The 26,876-nt window shown below is 31.2% G+C and overlaps 4 protein-coding genes and 1 long non-coding RNA gene across 5 annotated transcripts; 1 reads left to right on the top strand and 4 right to left on the bottom strand.

Moving 5' to 3' along the window:
- Positions 1 to 1,629: 1,629 nt before the first annotated feature.
- Positions 1,630 to 4,759, bottom strand: LOC124826191 (2-alkenal reductase (NADP(+)-dependent)-like). Its single transcript, XM_047298956.2, has 5 exons — positions 4,344 to 4,759; positions 3,496 to 3,673; positions 3,097 to 3,263; positions 2,301 to 2,383; positions 1,630 to 2,206 (listed from the first exon to the last, which is right to left on the bottom strand). Exons 1-5 carry the CDS (start codon positions 4,563 to 4,565, stop codon positions 1,828 to 1,830), a joined length of 1,029 nt encoding a protein of 342 aa, XP_047154912.1. The 5' UTR covers positions 4,566 to 4,759; the 3' UTR covers positions 1,630 to 1,827.
- A 392-nt stretch (positions 4,760 to 5,151) lies between these two features.
- On the bottom strand, positions 5,152 to 6,628 carry LOC148195601 (uncharacterized). The gene is made up of 2 exons (XR_015780771.1): positions 5,921 to 6,628; positions 5,152 to 5,796 (listed from the first exon to the last, which is right to left on the bottom strand). It is a non-coding gene; the product is annotated as an uncharacterized LOC148195601 (long non-coding RNA).
- Positions 6,629 to 10,540: 3,912 nt separating this feature from the next.
- On the bottom strand, positions 10,541 to 15,486 carry LOC124826189 (uncharacterized). The gene is made up of 4 exons (XM_047298954.2): positions 13,997 to 15,486; positions 12,444 to 12,570; positions 12,266 to 12,338; positions 10,541 to 11,031 (listed from the first exon to the last, which is right to left on the bottom strand). The coding sequence occupies exons 1-4, from the start codon at positions 14,043 to 14,045 to the stop codon at positions 10,759 to 10,761; spliced, it is 522 nt and encodes a 173-aa protein (XP_047154910.1). The 5' UTR covers positions 14,046 to 15,486; the 3' UTR covers positions 10,541 to 10,758.
- Positions 15,487 to 15,630: 144 nt separating this feature from the next.
- LOC124826193 (2-alkenal reductase (NADP(+)-dependent)-like) lies at positions 15,631 to 18,554 on the bottom strand. Its single transcript, XM_047298957.2, has 5 exons — positions 18,236 to 18,554; positions 17,389 to 17,566; positions 16,990 to 17,156; positions 16,220 to 16,302; positions 15,631 to 16,125 (listed from the first exon to the last, which is right to left on the bottom strand). The coding sequence occupies exons 1-5, from the start codon at positions 18,455 to 18,457 to the stop codon at positions 15,747 to 15,749; spliced, it is 1,029 nt and encodes a 342-aa protein (XP_047154913.2). The 5' UTR covers positions 18,458 to 18,554; the 3' UTR covers positions 15,631 to 15,746.
- A 3,498-nt stretch (positions 18,555 to 22,052) lies between these two features.
- Positions 22,053 to 24,280, top strand: LOC148195600 (2-alkenal reductase (NADP(+)-dependent)-like). Its single transcript, XM_088094585.1, has 5 exons — positions 22,053 to 22,401; positions 22,779 to 22,956; positions 23,147 to 23,313; positions 23,606 to 23,688; positions 23,788 to 24,280. The coding sequence occupies exons 1-5, from the start codon at positions 22,180 to 22,182 to the stop codon at positions 24,161 to 24,163; spliced, it is 1,026 nt and encodes a 341-aa protein (XP_087950711.1). The 5' UTR covers positions 22,053 to 22,179; the 3' UTR covers positions 24,164 to 24,280.
- Positions 24,281 to 26,876: the final 2,596 nt, after the last annotated feature.

Here is a 26,876-nt window from a genome sequence, read left to right as displayed (position 1 = left end):
TTTATTTACATTGATGTACACAACAGTTGTTTGTGTAGAATTTATCAATGTTTATTTGACAGTACAATTGATGTTTTTTTTTTTATTTTGTGAAAATAAAGAAAGGAAATTTTTTAAAATAAATTATTCACTATTTTTTTTTCTGAACCAGCTGTCTTCTATCTAAAGTAATTCTGGTTAGTCCGGACTGGAATACCTTTAGCATAATCCAACCTTTCTAATGGTTTTCTTTTCGTTATATAAAATTGGAATGTCTATTTATTAAGTTCAGACAAAAAAAAAATAGAGTAAATGGAAATAGAAAAGGTAAATGAAAACGTTAAAAATAAATTAAAACAAAAATATTTCATTAGAAATTAGAAAAAAATAAAAAAATAATGCAAATTATTTGAGTAGAGCCATTTTTACCTTTTTTAATTCTTTTTCTCCTGTTCCCTTTCAGTCAACTAAATATAATTAAATTCATCTTCTCCATTTTCACTTCCTCCTCCCATGTCATTACATGCATTGTTAAAAGTGCATTTCCTTTAACTAAAGTAAAATACAAATACATATACTGGTTCAAACCTTTTGCTTGAATGATAAAAGTGTGTGTGACTATAATATATATATATATATATATATATATATATATATATATATATATATATATATATATATATATATATATATATATATATATATATATATCATCTTTTTTTCTCCTTATATGCCTTTGTACAGATTTATGCATTTACTATGATTCCCAAAAGTAATTATCATACATGATTTTTGGAATTATCAGTATGCAATCTTTATTCATAATGAAATAGTGCAGAAAAACAGTGGAGCATCCAATTACTACAGTTTGCAGTAATAATAATTTTTCAACAGTAGTTGAAATAAGATGGTTTGATGGAATGAAGAAAAAAAGAAGTCCTAGATTATATTCAATATCTAACAAAGAAAAAAAAGAAAGAAAAAAGAAGCAGAAAACATATAAGAGAAGCAAAACAAGAAATCTTATTGTTGATGTGTAGAAAATGTATATAGAATTGCCACAACAGCCAAATATATAAAAGGAGAGAAAGAGAAACAAAAAACACGAATATGATACTATCAGATCGTCTGATGATCAAGTGATCTGAGAATTTCCGTGATCTAAAAATATTCTAAGGGTTGCTCAGAATAATCAACATGAATGATTATTAATCAGCATCATACTGAGATAACATGTTAGGGGTTGGAAAGTATGAGAGAAGAAAGAAAAGAGAGTAGAAGAATTTCTAACTGCTAAAGGAGGAAGTATAGGTATAAAAGGAATAACGCATTACATTGTGATTAGTTAGAGAATTATATACTTTGTATAGACCGATTTTCGAACCCGGTAAGAGGGGTTAGGCCCTCGACTTACACGTTGTTTTCATTGTTTGATTCTTTTGGTCTGGGGTGAGTGCGTATCAGTGAGGGAGGGAGACGGTTAAGATTTTATTCTCAGATTCCTAACATAACATTATGCAAATAATATCTTCATCATGGCAATTCTACCTTTTCAACTTAGTGTAACTTTTTATTGCTAAAATTAATTATAAACGAGTTTTATATTCTTAATATTAGATACTGTGAAGTCTCAACTAACTAGCTGGAGAATTATATCAATTGAGAAATTTACATTTCAACACACATTTACTAACTGCTATCATAGATACAACAATTCAAAATGACTGCAAAAGTCATACAAAGAGGCTTAATATTCAACAGAACTTAAGAAAAATTCAGATACAAAGAGGCTTAGTATTCATCAAAACTTAAGAAAAACTCAGCAATGTCCAAAAAAAACATCTGCATTCAGTCACGAGCAACAACAACCACTTGCTTACCAACATTCCGACCAGTGTAGAGACCAACCAAGGCTGCAGGGCCATTTTCAAGACCCTCAGCAATGTCTTCCACATACACAACCTTCCCTTCTCTAATATGAGGCAAAACAAACTCCAAGAATTTGGAATATGAATGGTAGAAATCATTTACAACAAACCCTTCCATTTTAATCCTCTTAAATATGAGATGTACCAAATTTGTTACACCTTCATGTTGAGAAAGATTGTACTGTGAGATCATTCCACAAACAGGTATGCGACCATGGAATTTCATGTTAAGGAGTACTGCATCAAGTGTCTTGCCTCCAACATTCTCAAAGTAAATATCAATGCCTTCTGGAAAGTATCTGATTTGTCCATTGATATGCAGCAATCATTAACATTTATTGAATGCACAGATTCACTCAAATTTTCACTTTCACAAATTTGTTGAATTCTAACCTTTTCAAAGTTGCATCGAGTTCTGACTCTTCTTTGTAGTTAAAAGCTCCATCAAATCCAAGTTTATTCTTCAAAAGATCCACCTGGTTGTAAAATACAGTTCAAATGAGAGGAGAACAATATAATTTAGTCGGTGAGCAAAAAAAATATATAAAATTCAAAGGATTTCATTTCAGGACCTCTTTATCAGACTACTATTGCTGGTGTATGCCATAATTCTCTTAAAAAAAATTGAAGTAAAGCAGATTGGATACATAACATGATACTTTTGTAAGCAAACTTCAGCAAAGAACCAACATTGATGCAGTTTTATTGAAGTATAGAAAACATTATTAAGTGCAACTTCTGATATTTGAAAAAGGGTTATTGTTTGATACCTTTCATGAAAACAAAAATCTTCAACATATTTTAATTCTACATCTTGGAAAATGCCAAAACTATGCAACATGAAGTTTTCACTGACAAGTAACTTACAGGTAACATACTAGTATCTAATCTCGGAAATAGGAAACAACTTATCTATTTAATCTATTCCAAAACTGAACTCTATAAAACCGACTTATAGGTCTGGATCCACTTATATATTATAATTTTATAATCTCTAATAGATATTGTAAATGGCTTTGATACCACATTAAAAATTAAACTTTAAACTTAACTTAATCTTATAAAACCAATTTGAAAAATGAGGTTTATACTTATTTATATACTATAAATTTTCTTTATCTCTAGTTAATGTGAAACTTTTAAAACAGACAGACATAGACATATTAAATAATAATAATTCAATGAATACCTTCTCTTTGCTTCCAGCACTTCCAACCACATAGCAACCAGTCAATTTAGCAAACTGACCAACAAGTTGACCAACAGCACCAGAAGCAGCTGAAATAAAAACATTCTCCCCTTTCTTGGGAGAGCCCACTTCAAAGAAACCTACATAAGCTGTCAGTCCTGGCATACCTGTGCTCAAAGAAGAAACCAGAATGTGAGAAGCCAATACAACATCCATCCATAAGCTGCCATGCTTGCTATGATTCATCGAGAAAAAACATAATATACTCTAAGAAACTCAAATAAAAAACAGAGAAACGAATACTAACAATATAAATTGAGGCTTGCACATCAAAGTGACATGAGTAGCATATATGGTTGAATGAGAATGAACAATTGTGTTTGTCGAATATATACATACCAAGAATACCAGTATAATATGAAAGAGGGACATCTGTGTGCTCAATTTTGAAATCTATTTGAGTTGCAGGCACCAAGCTGAATTCTTCCCATTTCGTCATTCCCCAAACTAAATCACCTTTCTTGTAATCTGGGTGTCCAGATTCTAGGACTTTTGACACTCCCAACCCTGCTATTGGCTGCATTTACATAACTGTTAGTGCCATCATAATATCCTGACTAAAAATTGTATTTTCAAAACTACCTAGGGATTTAGAAAAAATTAATAAAAGACAACAATATCTACAAAGGAAGTTCAATTTAGATTCTAAATATTTTCACTCGTTGAAATAATATTTCTTAGTGTCTGCCGCCACATTCAATGATGTATTGTCCACATTAGAGTTTGGAACTGCTTAAAAAACATCTCTGAAGGAAAAGAGTGTATTTACTTAGCTCAACTTCTAAGTAATTTGGATTTATTGGTTATACCAGAACCCTAACCAAAAATATTATTTCATTTCTCTATCGTTTTATTTTTTTTATAATATTTATCAAGAAGTTTATCTAATCAAGCTTTGCTTCTTTACACCAGAACCTATACATTCATACTTCTCACTGAACTATTCATTCAAAACCAAAATAATGCTTACTTACATTTTCACTCAATCAAATTAAATATAAGAAAATCTCTACAAGTTAGATTTGAGTTAGATGTATATTTTCATTCCAATTTCCCAATTAGGTCTCTCTATTATGATTTCATCAAATATTCAACACTGACAAGAAAAACCAGAATGATATTCCAATATCAAATAGCAATATGGATTAATTTTCACAAAATTAAGCCAAAAAAGTTGCAGGACTTACAGAGCCAGGTATGTAGCACCCAAATCCCTCATGGCCCATCTTGCTCATCAAGACTCTCATGTAAGGGTCACAAGAGAGGTAGAGATTTTTGAGAAGCACATCATTGGAACCTTCTGGAACCTTCAATGTTATTCTTCCTTCGACCGTGTTCATGTCGGATTCCTTGGGAAAACCAACCACATAGTCCCTTAGAACCACTTGCTTGTTCCTCACTTCTGCCATTGAAATTCGTAGAATAGAATGTGAATTGTTTCAGATTCTTCCCAAAAGCCAGGATATTTAGAGAGAAGCATAGAGTGTGAGGCGGGAAAATCGATGAACTGGGTAATGTGAGATCATTTCTAAGGTAAAGTTGTTATCCACGTCGAATGTCGCGACGAGCAGAAAGATTAGTTATTTATTTCACATCGTGTCCCATATCGGACATTCATAACTTAACAAAAATTTATTTAATCTTCGTTTCACATTTAGAAAACAAAATTAATCAAATTAGTTTCAGTTTTAGAAATTATGAATTCAAAATGATTTGGTTTGATCTGCGATTAAACAAGCAGTAAAATATATTTAAGAAACAAAAATAAGTAAATTTGATTATTTTAATGATTACAATATTTCTATTTGTCGGTTATCAGAATTAATTTCGGTCTGTATTAGTTTGTTGAAAATGACTCTACAGTAATTAATTTAATTTATAAATAACATAAAAAGTCTTGTACACCGTTAAAATTGTATATACCAACCTGATACCACTAGACTTTAACTCTAATTTAACTAAAATATCAGTGATTTAATCAAAATATTGTGATCATGAAAAAAAAATTTAAAATACTACGTATCTATATCATAATCAAATGGTAATTTAACTCTGCCAATAATTCTTATCAAGACACACAACCAATTTTGTGTGCTATATTGGACCAATGGCAAGTTCCTGTGCATCAGAATTTTAATATACATGAAGGTTCCCAGTTTGCTCCACTTGGCACCTCTTCAAGCTTGGCAGTTGTTATAACAAAACTAGATATACTATTGTTGTCACTGTATTAAATTAAACAGAGCTGATTGCTCTTTTGATGATGCCAAACTGTTTTTGCACAAACAAATCTCTAGGCTTTGAAAAGTTTCAAGAGCACATCTCTATTCTTCCACTGTCTCAACCACAACACCTCAAGCTACTAATTTTCTCAGCACAAACCTTTGGAGTGCGCTAACTGCTAGATAACCAATCACCGAACCAAAACATAGAGTCACTTGAGGCACGCAACAATCTTTTAGACAATTGCAAAAGTCCTGCAACAATAATTTAATCTCAATTTAAGTGTTTTCTGTGTGCACCACTCCAAACAACCACCTTCAGCTTCAATTCTCCACCAACTTTGCACACCAAAAGCTTGTTGAAGCCAAACACCGAGTTAGTCAAAGATGGGATAGTTGTTGCTGCAACCTACTAAACCTGGCACCAAATCGCTTCAAATCAATATTTGTTTCTCCATCTGTTTAACGAGATTAAAAGTGAATTTTAAGTTTAACTCAACTTTACAAAAGATGATGAAATTTACGTCTATAACACATCAGACCTCTTCATGTTGCAGCTGACTCTAGATGAACCAAATCACTTGTAGCATCCAACTTTGGACACTCAATCATGCAACCAATTTGACACCAGCTAGCAGTTGATTCAAAGTGGGGTATTTTACTTGCAGTGCCAACTCATAATAGCCTTTCAACACCTCAAAAGTTAGTCTAGCCAGCAGCCCCAAACATGTCAAACAAAACTGCATCAGACAAGCACCATAAAGGTAAGTAACGTTGCACACAGAAAACCAGGTTAGGAAAAACACAATTTATTGACAAAACAAGATTTAGGATTTTGACAAAACAAGACAAGCAAATAAAACTTGCAGAAACATAAAGCTGAATTCCATTGAATTGAAAAAAAAAGAAAAGACAAACGGTGTATGAAGCCGAAAAGCCTATATGAGCTACTTACTATGACCCGTAAACATTAAAAATTAAGCACCGAACACATGGAAACACATAAGTGAGGGTAAGCTGTCCTATGAATTAGGTTAAACTAAACATGTATTAACTCCTAATTATAACATTTAATCAAAGAAAATGCAAAATAACATGTGTGGGTCTCCTGGGCAACGATCACGCTCATAACATTGTTGACACTGAGCGCCACTCCTGGAAGAAGCACATGGGTGGCCCCTAACAGCATCCTCACGGGGCGACATCATCCTATCGCTGGGTGCGGCCTCCCCTGTAGCTATGGGGTTGGGCGTCCTTACTGACATTTGTAGAAGAGTCTCCTTGCTAATTTCAATGCCACTCCTCTTCATGCCCTCTTTCCTTACTAATTTGAATAAAGTTTTAATTTTTTTTTTTGCAAATTAGTGTTTAATTTTTTTGGCTTAATACCTCTTTTGGTCCTTTTTAAGGGGGCAATGTTTAAGTCCGTCTTACTTTTTTTAAAAAAGTTCAATGTGGTCCCAACTTGTGAAAAAAGTGTTCAATTAAATCCTTTTTGGTCACGCCGTTAAATATTTAACGATGAAACTGCTCCTCTGGACTAAACTTAATGAGGTGTTCATTTTTTCTCTTACGTGGCATGGTGACGTGTCAATTTTGAATTAAAAAAAAAAATTGCTTGACACATCATCTTCTTCTTCCACCTCCACCAATCCTGAATTTAGGGTTTCTTCTCTCACATCCTTGGAGAGGTACCTGAGGTCCTCTAGCAAACCATTTGCAGTGAGGATTTTCTTCTTGCTAATTCTGTCAGGACCCACAAACAGTACCTGATTTTCTTCTTGCCTCTGATTTGAGTTCAATATCTGATTTCTCAGTTTCTTTCAACATTTGTGCTACTTCTCGCTCGCAGTTCTGCATACATTGCGGGCAAAAAATTGATACAACATCAGGATCTACGTTCTCAGAGCCACGCCTCAATGGAGAGATCGTTGTAGTTGGCAAGGTCTTTAACGGGGATAAAGACCGGTGAAACAAAATCGAAAAAAGAACAGAAACAAAACAAAGTTAACATATCAGATAAGATTCATTTACCAACTACAATCCCAAGTTTAATCAATTCCATGAAAGAAAATGCTTTATCTCCATTCCATTAAACACGAAACACTAATCTTTATCATTTAATCTGATCTTGCTATGGAATAACCAGGGAAATAAGATTTTGGAGAGAGATCATCGGAGTTGGAGTGGAAATGGAGGTGGGAGCCGGCGGAATCGGAGTGGGAGGGATAGGCGTGCTTGGAAAACTGGTGGGTTTTGTGGGGAGGAGAGGGAGAGGGGGAGGAAGAAGGAGACGGCGGCACATGACTCTGAGTGTCGTGGTGGACAAAGGAGTGGAGGGAAGAAACCCTAAATTCACGGTTGGTGGAGGTGGAAGATGAACCTGATGTGGACTTTAATGAAAATCACAAGTTTACCCCTTATGCAGCCACGTTGCACAGATCACTCCACGCTGTCAGTTGGATCGTTAAATATTTAACGCCGTGACCAAAAAGGATTTAATTGCACACTTTTTTCAAAAGTTGGGACCACATTAAACTTTTTAAAAAAGGTAGGACGGACTTGAACATTGCCCCCCTAAAGAGGGACCAAAAGAGGTATTAAACCAATTTTTTTTGCAGGTGTTAGTAACACTTAAATTTCTAAAATAGTTTTTAATGGAAAATTTTGAAAAACATTTGAAAAAAGACACATGAGTTACTTTAACCACTTATGTTGTGTAACTAACCCATTGATTAGACGGTTATAACCACTTCATCCAATCTCTTCATATAAATATCTTCGAAAAGGATGTTACTTTTGAGTTTTTTTAGAGGTGTAGTCTTTAAGATAGAGTTAGAAGCTATGTTACTCTTAGTAGAACGACTATGCTGTGTGTAGGAAACGGAGAGGTAAAAAGCATGAAGGAAATCGTCATTGAAAACTGCATAGAAAAAGAGAGCACAATACAACAAACAAAAAAGTACTATAAAAGCGTTAAATGATTATGAGCACTCGAGTACTATCGTTTAACATAATATGTATGAGTAACATTATGTGAGACCTTTTTCAATTATATTGTTTAGCTTTAATCTAAGTTTTCCTTAGATGTTATTCATAATAAACGTTATGTTATAAATCCTTATAGTGTTTAAGGCCTGTCTTAGATGGTTGAACATTCATTAGAAGCTATTATAGTTAGACACTTTTATATTGTTTAGGGTACTTAAGATGTAGTGTTTAGCGTTTATTTTTTTATGTCCTAGATGATTAAAAACTATTTTATTTATACATTATATTAAACTTCAAAACAATGTTCGCTTAAACGATTTTGTCTTAACAACAAAAAATCACATTTTTCTTAATCATCAACAACATAGAACCATATCTCTAGTCTCAAAGAAAAAAAACATCAAAACTATGAATTCGATAACATACTGAAAAGTCAAAACTAGTCATCTTTTTGTCAAATTAAAATATATCCTTGATTTTGATGAATAATATATATGTTATAACTTATTTATATCAAGTTTTACACTTCAGACTATACTTCAACTAAGAAAGAATATTAAATATATAAAAATATTTTGTCTTTGCTTACTTATTAACTTTGAATTACTTGATTGTGTTTAATATTCGTAAGAAATTTGTATCATATGATATATATTCTCCAATTTAAGAAAATGTTAAAAATATGATTTCGTCATGTTAAAAATATAATTTGAATATAAAGAGATCCAATATGATATCTTATCAAAGATTTCTTAGTACTAGATACAACACACAATTATAAGTAATGTTTTTAATACTTCTTATTCCGCACCAAAAAAATGTCATAATCAAGCAATATGAACAAAAGGTCAATTACCTAAAATAAGTTTCCTTTTATTCATTTAGTTAATGAGTAAATTGAAAAAGTCCGAACTTTCTGTTTTTCCACATAAAGTGAGTTATGGTAAAATCTAAGTGGGTTTGATCCACTATAACATTAAATAAAATTTCAATAAAAATACATTAAAGAATAAAAAGTAAAGCACAACCAAAATTTTAAATTTTTATTTTAACTAATTAATTAATTTATGAATTTATTAGAATTTCTTTTTTTGGTTTTGAACTAAACTATAATTTTCTGTTTTATATCTAAGTTTATATCATTAGTTTTGCATGCGTTTCTTTTATAAAATATCGCGTACAATATTTACGTAAATTTTTTTTATTTAATTATAAACATAGTATACACAATAATTAAAAAAATATTAATATATAAATTTAATAATTCATGATTATAATTATTAAAGGGGTTAAATTTTAAGATAATTAATTTTAAGTAGATTGTGTTAACAATTTAAACCATAGAATAGTCAAAGTTAGGAGTAAACTAATATTTTTTACGTATATCAATATTTTTAATTAACTTTTTATTTTGAATTTTCATTTTTAAAAAATATTTTGTGGTCTAAAAAATTTGCCCATGAATTAACCCTTACTCATATGATTTTTGTGAGCATTTTGGTTTTATAAATTTGATCTTCTGTAATCTTTTTTATACATGAACTTTTGGACCCTGTGTCAAAGAGGCCCTATGGATTGACTAAATGAGAGGTGTAACAACAAACATTGAGGGATGTGTGAAGCAAGACAACAAAATGGAGAATATGATAATCTACTTCTCTTTTCTTACAAAGAAAATTCCAAATAATTAAGTGTAAAATGGGCATTGTATAAAGGAAAATTAGAATCATGTGCCAAACTTACCAATTACCCTTAATAGGAATTTTCATGAGCATCACATGCCAATGAATATTGTTTGGACACGTATGATGTTCCTCCATTGATAGATATGCTCAAAGAGCTTCTAATCCATGTTATTCCCACAATGCTAAAAGAATAGTATAATATATTAAGTTATGAAATAGTTGTTGGAAAATGAAAGCATAGTTTAAGTATCATGTAAAGATGAAAAAATTGAATACTTATAATTAAAAGACTTATAAATCCATTATTTTTAAGGTTTTGGGTTAAATGTAATATGAGTTTAACTTAGATCCTGTTATCAGTAAATTTTCTTGATAAATTTTCTTAAAAGACCCATCAACATATGATTAAATTATAATATATAAATAAGGTATAACTTTTACATTTATAATATTGAGTTATATTAAGATGCAATATGAAGATGTAAGTAAAGGAAAGAAAATAATTTTGAATTTTATTAAAGACACTTCACCTTTGACATAAAAATCAATATTTGGACTTTTGTCCAAAATGCCAAAAGGAATCATTGATTTTCTTTTTTTTCTGAACTGCCACTTCATAAACAATGAATGAGTGTGAATCCATTGTGTAGAACAATGAAGAGAGTTGTATCTTCCTGTGAAACACAAATGTGAGCAATGAATGACTAGAGTGCAGAATCCTTATTGGTCTCTTGGAACCACACAGCTGCCATTGTTATAAGGGCAGCATAAACTACTTTGGGCAACCTCTGCACCAGTTTCCCGACACCTGGTACTTGTTCAGTAGCTTTTTTTGTTGTTACTGCAACTGTTGGTGCAACAACCAATGTGGCTACAAGCTTTTTTCGAACAACATTGAATGTTTCAGGTGCCATTTGCTGGATGAAACCGAAAAATTCATCACGACTAATTTGCCCATCCTTGTTCTCATCACAGTTCTGCATATTATTTCATGAATCATTCTAAATTCCATACACCAAAATTTGATGTAGTTATGCAATTATTGACTAGTTATGTTGGTCTGAACAAAGTTGTACATTTAACTCATTTCAGAAAGCTGATGAAATCTACAACTATCAAATGACTCCACTGGTTAAGCATGAAGAGAAAGATGATTCTTTGAAAACTGAAAACTCTCATGATAAAAATGTTCCATGGCTATTCTGATTGAAAAGCATGATAAAGCCTTGTATATAAATTACAACAACTAGCTTGTTGAAAGTACAGTAAAGCTCTAATGGAAAGTACATTATGTTAGGAAATGAAACTCCGAACGTATAGGACACCAATACGACATATATATAGGTGAAATGTCCAATTCAAAAGACATCTTTTTGTGTCTAAAATAACTTTAACACCACTCCAACACAATTTTATAACAATTTTATAAGCACAAATACAATGATGTTTGAATATATAACCTTAAGATTAAATATGTTTTTTGTCCTTAAACTTGGATACGAAATTGAAATTCGTTTATATCCCAAACTTTGATATATTTTGAGCTCTAAAAAATTAAATAAATGTAGTCCTCCTAATCTAATTGTGTTAATGTGTCAAACACGTTTTAGGATAACGTTTGAGTTGTTTATATTATTTTGATACATTTTAGCTCAAATATTAGCTTGGAACACAGTTTAAGAAATTCAAAAGGATCAAAACCATTAGGTTAAAAGGACTATATTCATTCATTTTTAAAGTTTAGAAACCAAAATATATCAAAATTTGGAATAAAAACGAATTCTAATTTCACATTCAAAGTAGACTAAAAACATATTTAATCCTGAACTTTCAAGGTTTTTCAAACCAAAATAGTTAGGTACATTCTCCTCCTCTCAGAATGTGAATCATCACACTCTTCTAATTGTTGATTTCACCAAATACACAATTAAAACACATATGACACAATTATCTGTCAAATGAACCCACAACTCTACCATAGACAAGTTAATAGATGAAGCAGGGTTGCTTCTCAGATTCAAACCCTCCATTGTTATTAAGTTGAAACAAATGAATAGGTAACGGATTATTGAAAAGATAAAGAAATGTGTACAGTGTATTACAAGGTTAGAACAGAAAGCACCTTGTATAGATTTATTTCCAGTGTAAAAATTGCATATTTATAAGTAAATAGAATACTAAGTTTGATCCCATTATGAAAAAATAAAGTACCTTAATGGCTTGTCTGACTCTGTCTTTTGAAGGAGGATCACAATGGGAACCAGGAATATACTTGTTGATACCACTATAATGTAAAAGCATCTCATTTTAGAAGAACTATTCAAAATTTATTCAGCATTTCAGAAGCATATTATCAACGCCACCAAAATATCAAACACAGGCTTCTTACTTGTACACAAGTAAAATAGCAATATAGAGATCTACAAAACTCAAATTATCAGGTCGCACTTCATTCTGTATTTGATCAAAAACTTGGTCTGTTATCTTTCTAATTTGCCTTTTCCTCCACTCCTTGCCTGTGTACACACACGAGCACTACAACTTGATCACTCAACTGTATGCTATATTCTATGATGCATGGATACGAAATATGTATCGGATACAATACTGTATTTGAAAAAGCAATATGTTTATTTTGAAAATAGTAGAATATAATATACGATATATATACATATTTAAGAATGTTTTCAACCATAAAGGAAGTGAGTGGGTTTTACTGAAGTACCAATTATGCTTAACACTAAGATTGATAATTTAAGGGTTACTCTAAACAGATGCAAATTTGAAGTAATCAATTTCTAAGGGATTTGCTTCTCAACATATTTCAGAGGATAAACCAAGTAGTCTCAATCATAATTGACAAAATTAACCTTCCATAGCAAACCAAATGATACATATGCTGGAATTTCAACTGTAGATTTCTCAAAGACTGAGAAGCCAAATTCAACTCCAAGCTTAAATCACAGGGTTTGCTGTATACATGGAAGTGGAGAGATAAATGAAGAAACTGGCTACTATTTATCTCAAGAGAAAAACATCAAACAAATCCAAAACATGGTTCAATAAAGAAGCAAACCCTGTAAAGGGATTTACACAACTTCCCAATTTAAAAGCGAACTCAGAGCTCATTCTCCAGCAGAAATAAAAGATACAAAATTGAAGATCACTCTTATTATTACTTTGAGCACATTCAATTTTAATCCACACTCTACTTGAAACCATAATTCCATCACTAAACTCCAGTTTCCCCAAATTTCATACTTTTTAAGCTCAGACTGGTAATTCAATGTGTATAAAATGGGAATACTTCTTATTGTGAGACTTGAAAACTATAAATACGGACCATTGAATCATATTAAACAACCAAGATTAATAGAAAGATGCATCCAACTTTCATATGACCAATAAATGACTTTTAATATTGATAATTCACGCATGGTTGTATGACACAGATCTATGCATTCCTCCCTCCCTCCCTCTCTCTCTCTATACATATATGTGTGTGTATATATATATATACTTTTCATGACATTGATTATCAATAACATGGTCATCATGATACTTTCTAAACAGAATTAGATCCAGTAGAGCTTAAAATTGACCTGTAATTCATGCAGATATCAACTGTGCATAAAAAGAGCATATTTTAAAGGGTCTTTGAGTTAAAATTAAACTGTAGAGAACTGTACCTGAAGTAGGGAAGAAATGAAAAAAGTGGGGGGATGAAAAGGGTGCAGGAAGTGAAAATCAGAAAATGGAAGCAACAGAGTTGAAGGTGACAAGAAATGGATAATTGAAAAGGAAAGCATAAGCAATGGATCCAGGTTATATTCAGGTTTAAAACAAAACAAAATGCATGAAATCTTAACATGAATACTTGAAGATATGTATGTATTATTGACAAACATAGCACAGAGGATATCGGTAAGCAATAACACATACCTAGTAACTTCAAGAATATTTGTCCCAGCCGTGATGTGATACCAAACATTTCTTTGTTTTCTCAGAATGTGCTACCTTGGTTTGAGGTAACTTCCAACAAAAGTTATTCTTTTTTGCAGGAAAACACCAATACCAAACATCTCAACCAAGCTTGCTCTCTCTTTCAAGCTTTTATCTTAACAATGGAGAGTTGGAAATTAGGAGTTTAAGAGTGAGACTCCTTTGGGACAGAGAGACCATGCACTCCATCATAGGTTATTCTTTCATTGGTACACTTTTCTTATGTTGACCTTTCGTACAAGTTTTGTGTAAAATGTTTGTGCTCTTTATTTACATCGATGTACACAACAGTTGTTTGTGTAGAATTTATCAATGTTTCTTTAACAGTACATTTGATGTTTTTTTTTTTGAAAATAAAGAAAGGAAATTTTTAAAAATACATTATTAACTCTTTTTCTTTTCCAGAACCAGCTGTCTTCTATCTAAAGTAATTCTGGTTAGTCCGGAATACCTTTAGCATAATACAACTTTTCTAATGGTTTTCTTTTCTTTATATAAATATGGAATGTCTATTTATTAAATGCAGAAAAAAAATAGAGTAAATGGAAATAGAAAAAGGTAAATGAAAATGTTAAAAATAAATTAAAACAAAATATTTCATTAGAAATTAGAAAAAAATAAAAAATAATGCAAATTATGAGTAGAGCCATTTACCTTTTTTAATTCTTTTTCTCCTGTTCCCTTTCAGTCAACTAAATATAGTTAAATTCATCTTCTCCATTTTCACTTCCTCCTCCCATGCCATTACATGCATTGTTAAAAGTGCATTTCCTTTAACTAAAGTAAAATGCAAATACAGATACTGGTTCAAACCTTTTGCAAATAATGTTATGTTTTTTTCTACTTCTATGCCTTTGTAAATATTTATGCATTTACTAATATTCCCAAAAGTAATAAGCATACATGATTTTTGGAATTATCAGTATGCAATCTTTATTCATAATGAAATAGTGCAAAAAACAGTGGAGAAGCATCCAATTACTACAGTTTGCAGTCATAATAATTTTTCAACAGTAGTTGAAATAAGATGGTTTAATGGAATGAAGAAAAAAAGAAGTCCTAGATTATATTCAATATCTAACAAAGAAACAAGAAGAAAGAAAAAAGAAGCAGAAAACATATAAGCGAAAAACAAGAAATATTAGTATTGATGTGTAGGAAATGTATATAGAATTGACACAACAGCCAAATATATAAAAGGAGAGAAAGAGAAACAAAAAAACAAATATGATACTATCAGATCGTCAGATGATCCAGTGATCTGAGAATTTCCATGATCTAAAAATATTCTAAGGGTTGCTCAGAATAATCAACATGAATGATTATAAATCAGCATCATACTGAGATAACATTATGCAAATAATATCTCCATCATAGCAAATTCTACCTTTTCAACTTAGATAGTGTAACTTTTTATTGCTAAAATTAATTATAAACGAGTTTTATATTCTGAAAATTTGATATCGTGACGTCTCAACTAACTAGCTGGAGAATTATATCAATTGAGAAAATTAGTTCAACACACATTTACTAACTGCTATCGTAGATACTACAATTCAAAATGACTGCAAAAGTCATACAAAGAGGCTTAATATTCAACAGAACTTAAGAAAAAGTCAGATACAAAGAGGTTTAGTATTCATCAAAACTTAAGAAAAACTAAGCATTGTCCAAAAAAAAACATCTGCATTCAGTCACGAGCAACAACAACCACTTGTTTACCAACATTCCGACCAGTGTAGAGGCCAACCAAGGCTGCAGGGCCATTCTCAAGACCCTCAGCAATGTCTTCCACATACACAACCTTCCCTTCTCTAATATGAGGCAGCACAAACTCCAAGAATTTGGAATATAGGTGATAGAATTTGACAACAGTAAAACCTTCCATTCGAATTTGCTTAAATATTAGATTTGCCAAATTTGTTACACCTTCGGGTTGTGTGAGATTATACTGCGAGATCATTCCACAAACAGGTATGCGACCATGGAATCTCATGTTAAGGAGTACTGCATCAAGTGTCTTGCCTCCAACATTCTCAAAGTAAATATCAATGCCTTCTGGAAAGTATCTGATGTGTACATTGATATGCAGCAATCATTAACATTTATTGAATGCATAGATTCACTCAAAATTTCTCTTTCATAAATCTGTTGAATTCTAACCTTTTCAAAGTTGCATCGAGGTCTGACTCTTTTTTGTAGTTAAAAGCTCCATCAAATCCAAGTTTATTCTTCAAAAGATCCACCTGGTTGTAAAATACAGTTCAAATTAGAGGAGAGCTATATAATTTAGTCGGTGAGCAAAAAAATAAATAAAATTCAAAGGATTTCATTTCAGGTCCTCTTTATCAGACTACTATTGCTGGTGTATGCCATAATTCTCTTAAAAATGTTAAGGCTTATTTTTGGAGTAAAGCAGATTGGATACATAACATGATACTTCTGTAAGCAAACTTCAGCAAAGAACCAACATTGATGCAGTTTTATAGAAGTATACAAAACGTTATAATATAAGTGCAACTTCTGATATTTGAAAAAGGTTATTGTTTGATACCTTTCATGAAAACAAAAATCTTCAACATATTTTAATTCTACATCTTGGAAAATGCCAAAACTTTGCAACATGAAGTTTTCACTGACAGGTAACATACTAGTATCTATTTACTCTATCCCAAAACTGAACTCTAAAAAACAAGAGTTATAGGGTTTGGATCCACTTATATATTGTAATTTATTTTTATCTCTAATAGATATTGTAAATGACTTTGATACCACATTAAAAATTGGACTTTAAACCTAACTTAACCTTACAAAACCAACTTGAAAGATGAGGTTTGTTATCTTTTATATACTATTAGTTTTCTTTATATTGATGTGAGACTTTTAAAACAGACAAACATATACATATAAAATAACAATAATTCAATGAATACCTTCTCTTTGCTTCCAGCACTTCCAACCACATAGCAACCAGTCAATTTAGCAAACTGACCAACAAGTTGGCCAACGGCACCAGAAGCAGCTGAAATAAAAACATTCTCCCCTTTCTTGGGAGAGCCTACTTCAAAGAAACCTGCATAAGCAGTCATTCCTGGCATACCTGTGCTCAAAGAAGAAACTAGAATGTGAGAAGCCAATACAACATGCATCCATAAGCTGGGATGCTTGCTTTTATTCATCTTGAAAAAGCATAATATACTCTAAGAAACTCAAATAAAAAACAGTAAAACGAATACTAACAATATAAATTGAGGCTTGCACATCAAAGTGACATGAGTAGCATATATGGTTGAATGAGAATGAACAATTGTGTTTGTCGAATATATACATACCAAGAATACCAGTATAATATGAAAGAGGGACATCTGTGTGCTCAATTTTGAAATGTATTTGAGCTGCAGGCACCAAGCTGAATTCTTCCCATCTCGTCATTCCCCAAACTAAATCACCTTTCTTGTAATCTGGGTGTCCAGATTCTAGGACTTTTGACACTCCCAATCCTGTTAATGGCTGCATTTACACAACTGTTAGTGACATCATAATATCCTGTCTAAAAATTGTATTTTCAAAACTACCTAGGGATTTAGAAAAAAATAATAAAAGACAACAATATCTACAAAGGAAGTTCAATTTAGATTCTAAATATTTTCACTCGTTGAAATAATATTTCTTAGTGTCTGCCGCTACATTAAAAAATGTATTGTCCGCATCAGAGTTTGGAACTCCTTAAAAAAACATCTCCGAAGGAAAAGAGTGTATTTACATAGCTCAACTTCTAAGTAATTTGGATCTATTGGTTATACCAGAACACTAACCAAAAATATTATTTCATTTCTCCATCGTTTTATTTTTGTTAAAATATTTATCAAGAAGTTTATCTAATCAAGCTTTGCTTCTTTACTCCAGAACCTATACATTCATACTTCTCACTGAACTATTCATTCAAAACCGAAAGAGTGCTTACTTACATTTTCAATCAATCAAATCAAATATAAGAAATTTTTTACAAGCTAGATTTGAGTTAGATATATATTTTCTTTCCAATTTTCCAATTAGGTCTCTCTATTATGATTTCATCAAATATTCAACAGACATGAAAAACCAGAATGATATTCCAATATCAAATAGCAATATGGATTAATTTTCACAAAATTAAGCCAAGAAAATTGCATGACTTACAGAGCCAGGTGTGTAGCTCCCAATTCCCTCATGGCTTATCTTGCTCATCAAGACTCTCATGTAAGGGTCACAAGAGAGGTAGAGATTTTTGAGAAGCACATCATTGGAACCTTCTGGAACCTTCAATGATATTCTTCCTTCGACAGTGTTCATGTCGGATTCCTTGGGAAAACCAACCACATAGTCCCTTAGAACCACTTGCTTGTTCCTCACTTCTGCCATTGAAATTCGTAGAATAGAATGTGAATTGTTTCAGATTCTTCCCGTCAGGATATTTATAGAGAGAACTGTAAAGTGTGAGAGGAGAAAATCGATGAAATGGGTAATGTGATATCATTGCTAACGTAAAGTTGTTATCGACGTCGAATGTCGCGACGAGCAGAAAGATTGGTTACGTGTTTCACACTGTGTCGCACATCGGACATTCATAATGTTACAAAAATTTACTTTGTCTTCTTTTCAAAATTAATCAAATTAGTTTCAGTTTTATAAAATTATGAATTCAATTGATTTGGTTTCATCTGCGATTAAACAAACATTTAAAATATATTTAAGAAAAAAAATGTAAATTAGACTATTTTAATGATTATAATATCTTTATATGGTGCTTATCAGAATTATTTTCGGTCTGTATTAGTTTATTGAAAACGGCTTTACAGTAACTAATTTAATTTATAAATTACATAAAAAATCTTGTACACCGTTAAAATTGTATATACCAACTTGATATCACTAGACTTTAACTCTAATTTAACTAAAATATTAGTGATTTAATTCAAATATTGTGATCATGAAAAAAAATAATTAAAATACTATGTATGGCTATCATAATCAAATGGCAATTAACATTTTATATTATTACAAGGTTGACGATGATTAAGAAAATATTTTAAGTTTAGATATGAAGATAATCACATTTATATTAATATAATCAAAACATTATACTCCACGTGGAGGTGTACGTTCATACATTTTTAACGTGGAACCGTTATTAAATTAATTTAATTCAGAGAAAAATGTTATTTATGGTCATAACTTCAACATGTGGCGGGGCACACTTTGGATGTGAAAGCTCTAACTTGTGTCATCCAACACTTGTGGCCTACTTTTAATAAGAATCTTGTCCATTTTTCAAACGTGTGTTTCCATGGATGTTGGAATACTAGATCATTGAAGTGTTCATCTATCTAATTTATATTAAAAATTAAAAATATATTACTTGTATTTTGATATAATTTAACAAATTTAATATTTTTTATCATAATAAACTATTAATGTGTAAAATTATAAATAAAGATTAAGATAATTAAATTTCCTAGTTTAGATTTGAAAACATTATTATAGTTAGGTTTAATCCTGTTCGATATCTCTATTTTTGTAGGATCGTCTCAAACAGATCCTCATATTTTAAAGTCTCTCGGTTAGGTTCTTAATTGTTAAAATTTGAATCAAATTAAATCTTGCCGTTAAATTAGGTAGACAGCGTCAAAAAAATTTATTCGTGGCTTGGCTTAGTTACTTGACTGAGTGCTGTTGATGTGGCACATATTGGTTATTTGAGTTGGCTTTTTTTTTATTCATTTAAAAAAATTAACTTTAATCAAATCGCAACGTTTTGTCTACAAAAAATGTATTTTTTAATTGAGTGAAGAACGTTTTAATTATTTGGGAGAATTTGGAAAATTAAAAGGGATTTGAATAAAACCCTAAATTGGAAGACTGAAATCCCAGAAATGAAACGTCTGCCTGAGGAGAGCAAGAACGAAAGAAGCTTTCACATCTCCACCAGCGAGAACCAAAGGAAGTCGCTCCTCCATGGAAGCACCGGAGAAGAAAGAAAGCAACTAGAAAAAGGAATTTCATGGAGCACCACTTATGAATGCTGAAGAGCATGACGGTTTAAATTTGACTGACGTGTTTGATTTTGAAGAGATATTAGTCAGAAAAAAAAGGAATTTGAATTTGAAATGTATAGTTGAATTTGAATTTGAAACGTATAGTTGTCCACCATAATTAATTTGGCAAGCTGGTGAGGGGAAAGATGCATGTACAAATGGTTTTTGTAGCGTGAACGCGATACCAGATCTGCGAGTGAAAGGGTTTTGCCATTGCCTGCATCTGCACAAGCTGAACCTGGGAAAAGAATAAGCTTCTCGATGTGGTTCTCCCACACATAGAAGAAGGAAACCTAGAAAATTGAGAATTTTCTTACGGTTCAAAAAAAAGGTGCCATTTCTCAAATTTAGGGTTTCAAAAGGATTCTAATTATGTTAAAAACCAAGAATGCTGGCAGAAACCATATGCGATACAAAGATAACTAATTTAGGGTTCTCTGCAAATTTTAAATTAGGGTTCTAAATGGATTCTGATTTACGAAAGGTTTAATCATTTGTTAATTGTTTTTTATTTAAACGTTGTGTTTTGAATTATTTTATTTCAATAAAATTTAATTTGTAAATCAAACAAATCCAACTCGGTAAACCGTACACTGCCACGTCAGTAATGTCATCCTGCCACGCACGCTCAATTTTAACGCCGTCCACCCAAATTAACGGCAAGCCCTTACTTGATTCAATTTTTCACATTCAAGGATTTAATTGAGAGATTTTACTATACAAGGACCTAATTGAGAAAACCCTACAAAAATAGGAATGTTTTAAATGATTAAACTTTATATTTATATAACTAATATGTGTAACACCTTAATTTTGAGATGTCATGAGTTATAAAAAAATCGATAAAATTTAAAATTTATCGTAGAAACTTACTTTAAAGAAAGATTAAATTAATGTTTAAATGCAGTAATTTATTAGTTAGGGTTTTTATTTTTCTGATTTTCCTTTTTTTTTTTCTCAAGAACCCTATATATAAGGTTACATTTTCGTTCCCCAAATGTAACAAACACAAAATCAACAAACAATACAGTAACTATTAAACTCTAAATTTAAGCGAAAATATGAAATGATAAGAATATGCAAACTAAAATAAAAAGAATAACTAATATAAATAAATATTAAAATGTAAAAATATTATGAGTTTAATATGGTTTTTTATTTTATTTTTTTAATAAAAAATTTTATTTAATAACAGTGATGATCAACATGAATTTATTGGAAGAATATTAAGGATTTGTTGGGTTGTGCGAATGTCCTCTTTAAAAGTTTATAAGAGTAAATTTGTGCGATGAGATGAAATTGCAATCCTTAAATGGAAAAGGAGATTTGATGATGGAAGTTGTACATTTACTCTATTGTCCTTGTAAGCAATATCATTTTCACGGTGAAGAAAATAATAATAATAATAATAATTAATAACAATAATAATATATAATAATTATTATTAAACAAAATAATATTTAATATCTACATATTTGACATTTACTTTTATACCTAATACATTGCATTATTTATTTACTTTAATTATTTTTTTTCAAAAGTATTATGAATATATTGTTTAAAAATTAATTTTAACCAATCTAAAAGTTATTTTATATTAATTTTGATATACAAATTTAATTTTAACCATTGTAACAATCATCACTTAAATTATTAAGTAGAAAGAAGAAAGTAGAAATGGAAAATGCTCAAAATTACTACATTAAACAATCATCACTTAAATTATTAAAAAATATTTTTTTATACACTTTAATCTTTTATATTTATCTTTTTATTTTTTTTTTCTTTTTTTAAAAAATAAAAAGAATTGTACTTTTATAATTATTTTATCTTTATCTTATGTATTAAAATATAAAAATGTATCACATTACCGTTATCTAAATTATTCTAAAAGTAGAAATGGTCTGAAAGTTTGCAGCTTTATGCATCATTCATTCCTCACCACTATAAGACCATGACCCAGTTGCCCATCATTCTGCCATTTGTTCCCTAATCCTCCATTGCCTATTCAAAACTCTCAAAACGACACAAACATCATAAACCTTTGAGATGGCAGAAGTGAGGAACAAGCAAGTGGTTCTGAAGAACTATGCCGTTTGTTTTCCAAAAGAATCAGACATGAACATTGTCCAAGGAACCATAACATTGAAGGTTCCAGAAGGTTCCTCTGACGTGCTCCTCAAAAATCTCTACCTCTCATGTGATCCGTACCTGCGGCTCCTCATGGCCAAGAACAATTATGTCGGATTTGGAACCTTCACGCTTCACTCTGTAACTCACTCTTCTTCACCACACATCTTTACTCTTATCTTACTATTATCATGTTCAATTCATAACTCCAGTTTCTCAATTATATCTTCCTGTGCTTTTAATTCTTAAAACTAACCAAACTTTAAACAAATCTCTTCCATACTTTAGAATTTTATTTAAGTCTTTAGAATTATGTTTTTGAACAAAATGCTAGAAAAAAATTCTCTTTTTTATTTTTATTTTAAAAATGTAAATAAAACTAAAAACAAAATGAATAAAGAATAGTTTTTGCATAACCTAAAAGTAGCTTTTAAAGAATTTAATAGAGTTTCTAGAGATAAAGTTTAAGAGTAATTGTTCATATATAAAGGTGGGTGGTAACTGTTGAGTGATTGCAGCCATTGGCAGGAAATGGTGTGTCTCAAGTGGTGGAATCTGGACATCCAGATTATAAGAAAGGTGATTTAGTTTGGGGGCCTACTAAATGGGAAGAGTATAGTTTGATACCTTCATCTCAAATACGTTTCAAAATTGAGCACACTGATGTCCCACTCTCCTACTATACTGGAATTCTTGGTATGTATATTCAACAATTTCAATTTGTTTTCATTCCTAGTGAATGATGCAAGTGATGTAAGTGTGATCTCCATTCATAAAATTGAATGAATCTCAGCAATCTTGCATGCAAGCTATTTGATGTTCTTGCATGGTTTTCTATAATTTTGTTGTGCCTTTTGACCCATAGCTTTTTACTTTCTGATCACAGGTATGCCAGGATTGACTGCTTATGGTGGTTTCTTTGAATTTGGGTCTCCCAAAAGAGGAGAAAATGTTTTTGTTTCAGCTGCCTCTGGTGCTGTTGGTCAGCTTGTTGGCCAATTTGCCAAGTTGAGTGGTTGCTATGTGGTTGGAAGTGCTGGAAGCAAAGAGAAGGTATTTCTTCAATTGCTTTTGTTAGATGATCCCATATAAATCATTATGAGCTTCAAAACATTTAGGATATTCATTGTATTGTTGAACAGACAACTATTTTCAATTAGCGTATTTACAACAACAACCACCAAATTATAGATTCTCTGGCACTGCAATCCCTGAGGCATGTTGCATACTTTTCTGATTTTTCTAGATTGTAGCAGAAGTTAATTGCTTCAGAAAGCATTGTTGTAAAGCAGTATGATGAACAAGGCTAGAAATTGATTCACTAAAATGAATGTCTTGCAACCAGGTGGATCTGTTGAAGAATAAATTAGGATTTGATGAAGCTTTTAACTACAAAGAAGAGTCTGACCTCAATGCAACTTTGAAAAGGTTAGGATTTAACTTAACTGATTTGTGATAGAGAAATTTTGAGTAAATCTGTTCATGCAATAAATGGTGATGATTGCTGCATGTCAATGTACACATCAGATACTTTCCAGAAGGCATTGATATTTACTTTGAGAATGTTGGGGGGAAGACACTTGATGCAGTACTCCCAAATATGAGACTCCATGGTCGAATACCTGTTTGTGGAATGATCTCACAGTACAATCTTGCTCAACCAGAAGGTGTAACAAATTTGGCACATCTCATATTTAAGAGGATTAAAATGGAAGGGTTTATTGTATATGATTTCTACCATTTGTATCCCAAATTCTTAGAATTTGTGCTGCCTCATATTAGAGAAGGGAAGGTTGTGTATGTGGAAGACATTGCTGAGGGTCTTGAGAATGGCCCTGCAGCCTTCGTTGGCCTCTTCAGTGGTCGCAATGTCGGAAAACAAGTGATTAGTGTTGTTGAGTAAAATTGTGTAAATACATTCTTATTCTCTAAGCTTTACTTCTGAATTTTCAGTTTTCACTTGGATATTGAATCTTGTTTTAATGGTCTATGCAATAAACTTCCATTCTGCTTAGAGTAATTACTGTATGATGTTAATTTTGCTTTGAAACTATTAGCAAATGGACGCCTAATCTTTACAAGTTGACATTATTAAGTATTTATCATTTTTCAAGGACTTGCTTCAGTGTTAGCATAATTTATCTTTATCATTAGTTGATGAAAAAATGAGATTTATTATAATTATGAATTTGATTGGGTCTTTCGATACAAGGAATCCACAATCTAGGATTTTTCACTCACGAACTGTTCTGAGTTAACTACAAGATGAATCATTAGTTTTGATACCACCATATAGACTTTCCATATAGTTTAGATCTTTTTATCCGTAAGAAAGTGAACAAATTCTTTGAAGTCGAATACCCTTAAATGACTATGAAAAATATATTTTCCTTTTCTCACTTTCTCAAGGATATATATCATCATCAAGATGAATGAATAATGGAAAGGAAAATCAAGTCCATTACAATTCTCAATGTCTCATCCTAGAAAACTTTAGGCAATTTTTCATCAGACATATAATTCTCCCTGTGCTAGTCATTCTCTCTACAACCACATTGTGTTCATGTGTTTTTGAAATAGTCCTCTCAAGTTTGATGTCATGCTCCTTACAATGACCATGTATTTACCATCGTTATGTGCTCTAACACATTTCAATACACTGTTTCTTTCTCCTTTGACACTTGTATGTAAATGTTTGAACACGTCAAGTACTTAGCTTTTGAATTTCAAAACAAAAGCTCAAACATTTCTAGAATAGTCATCAATAAAAAAAGACAAAATAAGAACAACTACTAATTGATTTAGCATATGTTGTATAAACATGAATTAAATCCAAGATATGTTGTCTTCTAAGCAGAGGATAGATACAAAAAGGAACTCTATATTGCATAACAAGACTATCAAAACAAGTTCTAAGAGGTGTTCCTCTAACAAATTGCAACCCTTGACTTACAAGGGTTGGAAGGTCCTGTTCACTCAAGCGACCAAGCCATTCATTTCACTTCTCTTTTTTTCTACCACCAGTGTACTTTAATGTCCTTCTATTTATCATCATCAAAAGAATTATGATAAACATCTCGTCAAGTACCTATATAGAAATCAAGTTGAGGCATATATCGTCTAACATTCTTCAAATGCATCTTGCAATTAGTATTAGTCTTTGGCTAAATTTCAACATTGCCACCATTCTTGCTTAGATTTCACATCTTCACATGCCCAAAATCTCAAATAGTTTATTTATTGTATAGTATTGAGGTCATCTTAGCCATAACCATAGCAGTTATGTAAGACCAGTGATCATACTGGTTCAAAATTACCAATATCATGTCAACCTCGACAGCATGACAATGAACCTACCTACCGTTACGATAAGACATTTATTAGCATTTATTGGAAGATCTAAAGTATGACATGATTAATAAGGGTCATCCCAACCAGGTATATAAAAGTGATTTGTTTCCATGTAAAAGGTATCTTGAAATCAATTCACTTTAATTGAGTTACCTAGATCACATTGATTGACTTGAGCATCAAAATGTTTGCATGTACTCACCCCTTTTTGGTTCATCTAAGGATTTCAAAGGAACATCTCGGTTATCTCATATAGCAAAGGACATACTAGATCTTACAAGACAACTCGGATTTTATACAAGAGTAGTCTAAGATGTGAAGAAATCATGGCATGGTGTAACATAAATGATGCAACAAAGTCAATAACTTATATTCTTGGGATGTGAGTTAATATAATCATCTTCATTAACAATGATAACATTAGATACAACTACAATATTGACCAATAATATGAAACTCAATGATAGAAAAGGAAATAAAAATCGTAACTCGACTCATGAAAGTTACAAGTATATGAAAAATTATATTCATAAATAGATGTATCATTAAACATAATATAGATGATAAAAGTAACTCATACATAATAATAAGTCTTAAGTAGTAAGATTCAATACATAGCACAACTAAAATAGGTTCATAATTCATAAAATGATCATGCATAGTAAACACTTATATAAACAAACTATCCAAAAAAATCGTTCATATTAAATGTTACATAATCATCGTACTCCTCCACATGACCTTCATTTTCACTAATGATCTTTCCTCCATGACCTTCGTCATAATCAATAATGGGAGGAACCTCTAAATCATCCATAGGTGTAATAACATCACCTTTACCAACATTCATCTCTTATCCAACTTCAATTGAGATGTCTCTTCATCTGAAGCATCCAAACTTGAATTTGCTTCATTTTCCTTCATAGTCCCTTCATCATCTGAAGCAAGATAATCAATGTTATAGACTTTTGTTTTTCTAACGTACTTCTTCTTGTAGTTTTATTATCACAATACAAAAACTTTTTTTCTTGTGATATTCTTAATTCTTGTAGCATTTTTTGCATTCACAATAGCTCTTTATCAATTTCTATAACAATAATATATTTTCTTTGTAGAAGACAAAACAATATACTTTTGTAATTTGGATTGTCATAACATTGCTCTCCTGTCATCACAAAACTAGAAGTAGACTTCTTGAAATTTTTTATAGATTAAAAATTTTTTATCATACCCATGATCCATTATGAAAACCAAATTTTATATAC

This window comes from Vigna umbellata, chromosome 7 (assembly GCF_029865625.1).
Source record: "Vigna umbellata cultivar VRB3 chromosome 7, Vumbellata_1.0, whole genome shotgun sequence".
In the NCBI taxonomy this organism is placed as follows: Eukaryota; Viridiplantae; Streptophyta; class Magnoliopsida; order Fabales; family Fabaceae; genus Vigna; species Vigna umbellata.
The sequence above is the reverse complement of the archived record's forward strand: the minus strand, read 5'-3'. Positions and strand labels throughout refer to the sequence as shown.

Coding starts and splice junctions, on each gene's coding strand:
- LOC124826193 (XM_047298957.2), bottom strand. CDS start 18,457: ATGGCAGAAGTGAGGAACAAGCAAGTGGTTCTAAGGGACTATGTGGTT. Junction 17,567..18,235: donor GGAGCTACACACCTGGCTCT/GTAAGTCATGCA, acceptor GTGTAAATGCAG/CCATTAACAGGATTGGGAGT. Junction 16,303..16,989: donor GTGCTGGAAGCAAAGAGAAG/GTATTCATTGAA, acceptor TTTTACAACCAG/GTGGATCTTTTGAAGAATAA.
- LOC148195600 (XM_088094585.1), top strand. CDS start 22,180: ATGGCAGAAGTGAGGAACAAGCAAGTGGTTCTGAAGAACTATGCCGTT. Junction 22,402..22,778: donor GAACCTTCACGCTTCACTCT/GTAACTCACTCT, acceptor GAGTGATTGCAG/CCATTGGCAGGAAATGGTGT. Junction 23,689..23,787: donor CTCAATGCAACTTTGAAAAG/GTTAGGATTTAA, acceptor TGTACACATCAG/ATACTTTCCAGAAGGCATTG.
- LOC124826191 (XM_047298956.2), bottom strand. CDS start 4,565: ATGGCAGAAGTGAGGAACAAGCAAGTGGTTCTAAGGGACTATGTGGTT. Junction 3,264..3,495: donor ATATTATACTGGTATTCTTG/GTATGTATATAT, acceptor CTTTGAGCACAG/GTATGCCAGGACTGACAGCT. Junction 2,384..3,096: donor GTGCTGGAAGCAAAGAGAAG/GTATTCATTGAA, acceptor TTTTACAACCAG/GTGGATCTTTTGAAGAATAA.
- LOC124826189 (XM_047298954.2), bottom strand. CDS start 14,045: ATGTTTGGTATCACATCACGGCTGGGACAAATATTCTTGAAGTTACTA. Junction 12,571..13,996: donor AATATTCTTGAAGTTACTAG/GTATGTGTTATT, acceptor GTGTGTACACAG/GCAAGGAGTGGAGGAAAAGG. Junction 12,339..12,443: donor GCTATTTTACTTGTGTACAA/GTAAGAAGCCTG, acceptor TTTACATTATAG/TGGTATCAACAAGTATATTC.